Here is a 6981-nt window from a genome sequence, read left to right as displayed (position 1 = left end):
CCACACACACACCGCTTGCAGAGCACAGCGGTCATTGAGTGTGTGGTAGCAGTCTTTTTGGTTGCATCACTTCACTCCTATTTCTACCACTCCCTTCTGTGCCTCGCTCCTCTCGCCGACGCGTATGCAACACGTGGGAACGCCGATTGTTTTCTGTTTTTTCTCGTTGTTCTGCTGCCTCCGCTCTTCAAACTCGTCCACTGGCATTGCCCTTGCACGTGTTACCTTCTGCATTACTCTCGCTAATTTTTTAGTTCAGCACTTCGTTAGGCTTTTTTCCACATCCTCCTTCCCCTGCACTAGCATAAACACCCACACAGGGACCGAGTGTCAGTGCCAGTGTAGGAAAGCGATACAAGGAGGAGGTGAGGAAGTGAAGCTCGCGCCGATAATCGAGAGAGGCAGCAATACGCACACGCACACACGTGTGCCCCAAAACAAGTGAAGGCCCACCACACGCTTACACAGAGACAGAAAAACAACCCAGAAGCGCAGAGATCTTTAGTCGTCGTGTACGAAGAAGGAGGAAAGGCAGGAAAAACAAAATAAAAACTGAGGTGGCACACACAACGAAGCGCATTGGAACTGAGGGAACAGAGAAAACAACAAACGAAAAAAAAAAAGAGGGAACTGCGACAGTGCAGCACCCAGGAGAGAGTGAGGGGGTTAGGCAAGTAAAAAAAAAAAGTGCGCCTCTCGCTTCATCTTTGTTTGCTGCATATATAGCCGTATAGCCATTTTACCAAGAAGTACAAGACGACGCACTTTTTCCTTTACGCATACACACCCACACACACACACACACACACACACACACACGCACACACAAATAAACCACACACAACCGTGCCTGCCTTCCCCTCGCCCTGTTCGCTGCTCTCAAAGAGAGGTTCTCTGAGGTTTCCTAAACACAGATCATCGTCTCCGCCTTATTCGCTCCCTGCCTCTATCCTCCCCGAACCCCTTGCGCACGCTTTTTAGTGTGTAGTGTGTGGGTGGGTGGGTGTGTGTGTTTGCTCTTTATCGGGGCCGCCTTCCGTCTTCTCACGCATCACCCTTCCCACCCACCGCTGCGCTTCGTACAGCAGGGCAGCACGTACAGCAACGCAAAAGCCCTTCAAGAGACCGGCACGGAAGGCAAGGGCACCAACACCGTAGAGGAACATAGAAAAGTCTCTCTCTGCGCTGTGGATCTTGCTTGTTACGGTGTGTATGTGTTTGAGTCCGTCTTGCCTTTTAGCTTCGTTTCTTCTACTGGCGTTTGCGCGGCAATCCTCATTACCATTTACCCCCACGCTCTCTTCTCCGTCTCCAGGATCGTCTTTACTCCTCGGCTCACCGACGTTGTCCTTCTCATTTCCCTTTTCGGATTTGTGACCTGACTTACCCGAAGCTGCGTCCACATTTACTCTCACACCCGCTCAGTCCATCACAGTCCGTGTGCGCAGGAGCGGGACAGGCAGCGCGGTACGGATTGTTGTTTGGTACGCTCATCGTCTCGCTCTTATTTTTTCTTGTTACCTCTTCTGGATAGCTTTTCACCTACCCGCTGTTCACTACGCTGCGATTGGTGCCACAGGCGGTGTGTCGGGCCCACCCCTTCCCCCCTCTCCCCCGCTTCCACGCCCTCTTCCCATTAGAAAACACACAAAAAAAAAACGAAAACGCTACAACAACGGCGCAAAACATTCTCGCACAGAATACGTGTGTCACGCGGACAGACACGCACAGAGGCAACCAAGCGGAACACGAGACTGCTCCTTATCCCCCCCTTCCCTCCCTCCCTCACCCTTTTTTTTACGCACTACGCTCGCGAGTCATCTCCACTAGCCCCTTTGGTAGGGGTGTGGGGGAGCGCAGGGCCATTTGGTGGGACACAGTTGGTGTGCGCGTGTATTTCTCGGCACGATTACACTTTTTTTTTTTTTGCGTGCTTTGCGCTCATCTTTTCGCTTTGCTTCACGGGAGGGGCGAGTTGTCGTGCGTGGCATAGAGCGGGCGCGGGGGGGTTGGCGCACACGCACGTGTGATAGTGCCACACTCAAGTGTCCCCCTACTACCACTACCACTTACACGCACACCGGCATGCCTATGTGCGAACGCGGTTCTTCTGCGAAACTCGCGCCTAACTAGGACTCCGCTAGAGTGCATGTTTGTCTCTTGGCTTGTGCATTCGTGTTTATAGGCCGTTCTGCACAGCTTCACTCGCTCATCTGCTCTGTATTTAACGGTGTGTGGTGATCGTGTGGCTGTGTGTGGGGGGAGGAGGAGGGCGATCGACAGCGCATTTTACTCCTTCGCTCTCCTTTTCTCGCGTCGTTTTTTTTTTTTTTGCTCTGCGAAGGCGCTCGTGCAGCTTCTGTAGCCTTTTGCTAGACAAGAGAAGGTACGCCAAGAAGCGATGAGCTCTTGTAAGGATTCAAACGTCACTGCTGCCGCCGCAGCATCGGGGTCGTCTGCTCAATCGTCGTCGTCTTCGTCCTCTATGTGGAACGTAGGTGGCAGAGGTGGTGGTGACGCACCTGGATCTGCCGCAAACCTCTTTAGCGCAGCTCTCCAACGCCTAGAAAACGCGTATAGTGCTACCACTGCTGCCGCCACGGGGGGTGCCTTCTCATTGCCTTCAGCTTCAGCCCGGAACTGTGAGTGCAACAGCGACGACTTTCTGAACAGTGATGAGGACAATCATGACGCGAGAGACGAAGAGGAAAGGAGCAGGATCACTGCGTCTTCGCCTTCTTCCTCGGATGGCATGTGGGGTACTTTCACTGGCGGTGAGGCGAAGCTGCCGCTTTGCAATAGCAATGACGATGACTCGAGCTCTTTCTGCGATGGTGGCGAGGACGGGGTTCTCTTTGTGCCAGACCCCATCTTCGACCTCACCTCACTGCAGCAGAAAGCGGTGATGCCATGCCTGACGCAGGACGAGCTCCCGCTTGGAGCGACGGTGTGGGTGGTTGACGAGGAAGACGTAGCCACGCAGCTCGCCTGCAATTTTAGCACATCGTATCTGTCAGTTTGCAACGGGCGACTGAGTGGCGAAATAGTGCGGCACACCGGGCAGATGACGTTAGTTCGCTTTCACAGTAAGGCGTCAGACTTGCACTTCAGCTTGTGCCTGCCCACGTCATGTTTGTCGCTGCAGCCAATCGAGCCTTATGACAGCCTGCCGCATCACAGCGACTCCTACGGGCTCAGCTCAGGCGCGTACGGTATGCTGGGCCCTCGAGCCACATGTCGGGAGCGCGCGGGGAGTAGTGGGCACGACGGCTGTGTGGGCCAGTGCCTTTTTGAAGCGATGCCGGCATACGACTTTGAGAAGGTGCGAGGGACGACGCTGGAGAAGGCGCAGGAGGCATTCTTTGGGGGAACCTTCGAGAAAGCACTGAGATCCGTGAACAAGTACATCGAGACGCAGCCCATGTCACCGACCACCAGCAGCTGTACCGCCACCAATTCAAACTCCAACCTTTCCATAGTCGATGACACAGCACCGAAGGCTGCTGCACTCGTAGACGCCCTTATCCTGCGCTCGCGTATACTGGTCTTTCTCGAACGCTACCATGAAGCTCTCGACGACGCGCGGCGGTGCATTCAGCTAGAGCCGAGCTGGGTGCGCGGGTATTTGAGCCTGGCACGCGCGCATTGCGGGCTAGGTCAGTTCAGCGAGGCTGCAGCAGCCACCACGAACGCGTGTATCATCTTGCCCTACAGCTTGGAGCTAGAACGCATTCGGGAGTTGAACAACCACATGCACTACCTGCAGTCTCAGCTGCGGGCCGAAAAGGCCAGTTGCTTCTTGGTACTCGATTGCTATTATCGCAAACGACTTTTCGTTAGAACCCCTGTGCCAGCGGAGACGTTGCTATGCGCCGAAGGTACGCCGATCGTCGCAACGCACTCGGTATTTGTAGCCAAGGAACCGCCACACCGGTGCCCTGTGTGCTTTCGCCCATTCAGCACGTCTGAGCGGCCTAGCAGCAGTGCCGCGGACCCGTCGTCTGCGGTGCTGACCACAGCAGCTTTGAGTACTCCAACCACCGCGGCCATCTCAACATCGCTCCCCTCGCCGAGAGGCACAGACGTGGAGGACGACGTCGAGTACTGCAGTACTGAGTGCACGCAACGAGCCAGCCTTTACCGACCACTTGAGTCGAAGCATCGTGCGCCGCTAGAGGAAGTCCGGTCGCTCATCCTCTCAAAAGGTGCCATCACGCTCAACGTGTTGCCGCTGGAGATGGCCGCCATGACGGTGCGTCTCTTCCTCATGGTGGTCACGATTCACCGTCGTCTCTCCGCAAAGCGGCGACTTGAAGACTCGAGCCGGCGGTATCTCGACAGCTCGGCACCATGTTGCTCGCGTGATAAGACGCATACGTGGCCTGAGGTGGACGCACACGGAAGCGGCGCACTGAGTAATGCGCATTGCCCTTCACCATCCCCGCCGGTGCGCCTGGAGACGTCTCTGCGGCGGCTTGGTGTCTACCCGCTCTGCACGGAGCCCATCGCAAGCAGTAAGCTGGACGAGCTAAAGATTGTGTACGACGCGCTCACGGTGGACTTCAAGGCTGAGGACCGTGCCACCTTTTCCTACGAGGTTTTCTCACGGCTCTATGCATATGTCTCAGCGTACTTCACCCCAGTAGAGCTGCACTCGCTTCAGTCGTTGGATTCACCGGGAGGCGCCTCTGCCCCACAGACCGTCTTTTACCTGCCTCACTACGTTGGCTGTATCGAAACATCCAGGGTCATATCTTACACATCGGGTTCACGGCGCAGACGGTCAAACGAAGGGGTGGCGCCGGCTGAGGGTGAGCTGCTTGACTCTCGCGTTATGGAGCGACCTTCAATGAGTGACATTGCCGCATCGAGCAGTATGCAGAGTAGCACCACACCCAGCCACTTGAGCAGTCCCACCATTTCCACCAGCGTCAAGAACGAGCTTTTCGATGTAAGTAATAACGAGGCAAATTGTGTTGTACGAATGGGCCCACATCCAGGGTTGCTAGAGCTGGTCACAGTGGTACCAGTCAACCGAGAGCGAAAGCTGCGCTGCGTCCCCCTGACGGTCGCACTTGACTCTAATGCGGCGTAGAGGCACGCTACGTGACGTAAAGGGGGGAAGAGGGGGTCGTGTGTCTGTGTTGGGGGAGAGTGCAGATACGACGAAATGAGGCCACGGGAGGTGCGAGATGAGTGGGTAGGGGAGGCGGGCGAGGGGCATATAGAAGAGTCGCGTGCATGTCTTTCTGCGCGTCTGTCTACCTGAAAGAGTGACGACTGGAGTAGGCAGCCACACTTCACCCTCGGATGGGTACCAAAAGCACCGCAAGGAGGCCATAACGTGTGAAGCTCCACTGCTCACACAGACGTTACTCGACTGCGCCGTTGTTTTCGCCCTTTTTTCTGCCCACGCGCCGGACCCCCTCCCTCTTCCCTTGCCCCTCCATCTGCCGAGTCTCTGAAGACTGCCTCCCTCTGCGCTGTCGTCACCATTACGCCTCTTTGTATGGTCGTCCCCTTTTACAGCCGTTTGATGCCTTCAGTACCAGCGCTTTCCTCCGCGCACGGGGCTTGGGAGGCGCATGCGCGCGTCCGTATGTGTTACAGTTTTTTGGCTTTATCGTTGTTTGTTTGCTGTGTTATTGCCTCGCTTTGTGCCGCTTCTCTGTTTCCCTTTCCTGTTTTTTTTTCTCTCCGCTTGATGATGTCCAGCTCCCCTGTATAGCCTTTTCCACCGCCTTCACCATCTCCCTTGTTTCTCATTCCTCCTCTGTCCTCCACTTCTGTTTTCTACTTGGCTCTCGAAGATCCATTTGCCTTGTGTCCCGCTTGCCATCTCTATCCTCATTACAGGTATTACATCTCGTCTCCCGCGCGCTTGCTTGCTTGTTTTCTCCCTCCCTTGAGCTGTGCTGCCTTGCTGGTCGCTGTGTGTGTGTGTGTGTGTGTGTGTGTGAGGGTGTGTGTGCGTAATGTTTCGCGCAACATTTTTTTTTTGCGAGAGTCTGAGGAGAAAACGGGATGTGAGCAAACGCCGTTGGATGTTAACGATTTTTTTTTATCTCCCGCTTCCCTCCTTTGTTTGTGTTTGTCTCTCGCTTTGTGGCGTTCCATCACAGGCACACGCACGCGCGCGCGCACACACACACACACATCCTCCTCAATTATAGCCACGCATCTAAAAGAACAACAAAAAGACGCTTCCTCCGCTTTTCTATGCTCTGGTAACGTTTTATCTCTCCCTCGTCTTGCGTCGGACGCACGTCCTACTTCCCCTTATTTCTCAAGTCGTGTAGCCTCTGACTCTCTGCCCCTCCCCTATCTCTTTCCACACTTCCTCTTCAGTGTATGCTGCTACGCTCTTGACACTCGTATATATATTTATATATATTTATATATATATATATACTATGGTGGATGTCGTTTCTGCGTGTTTTTGACCCTTTTATGACGCAACCTGTGGCTCTTCATGAAGTGTATCCCCTTGCGTTGTGGCGTGCTCACGTTTTTCCTTTTGCTGTTGCTTCAGCTCTTGCGCCTTTTCGCAATCTTGCTCATGATCAAACTCAGAGCTCTTGGTGAAGAGCGAGCATGTTTGAAATCTAATGAACCGAAGGTTGGTTCTTAAATTGTATTTATATTTTGCGAAATAAGTTCTGGGGACCAAGGCCAGGGGGGTAGAGTTCTGATAGTAAATGTATAAGAGACACAGCACATAATTAGGTATTCCAAAGTAGCTATGAAATGTAAAAATAATATGGGTAGATCGAAGACAGCTGGTGAATGGCGCATGAGGAGATTGTGTGAAATAAAGACATGTTGCCGAAGTCACGCCGAAAATAGGCAAAAATAGATACTGGTAATATATATAATAACAGTAGAATGAGGGTATATTGGAACGGAAGTACGATATTATCGGAAAAAAGAGAGAAAAAGAGGTATGAGTTATTTTTATTGTTGGTGTGCGCTACACAGGGG

General features: G+C 53.6%; 1 protein-coding gene across 1 annotated transcript; it reads left to right on the top strand.

Annotated features, from left to right (window-relative positions):
* Positions 1–2752: 2752 nt before the first annotated feature.
* LBRM_30_2390 (conserved hypothetical protein) lies at positions 2753–5095 on the top strand (the record flags this gene model as incomplete). The annotated part of the gene is made up of 1 exon (XM_001566815.1): positions 2753–5095. One exon carries the CDS (start codon positions 2753–2755, stop codon positions 5093–5095), a length of 2343 nt encoding a protein of 780 aa, XP_001566865.1.
* Between the last annotated feature and the right edge of the window lie 1886 nt (positions 5096–6981).

This window comes from Leishmania braziliensis, chromosome 30 (genome assembly GCF_000002845.2).
Source record: "Leishmania braziliensis MHOM/BR/75/M2904 complete genome, chromosome 30".
NCBI classification, from domain to species: domain Eukaryota; phylum Euglenozoa; class Kinetoplastea; order Trypanosomatida; family Trypanosomatidae; genus Leishmania; species Leishmania braziliensis.
Note: the sequence above shows the minus strand (reverse complement) of the source record. Positions and strands in the feature narration are given on the sequence as shown.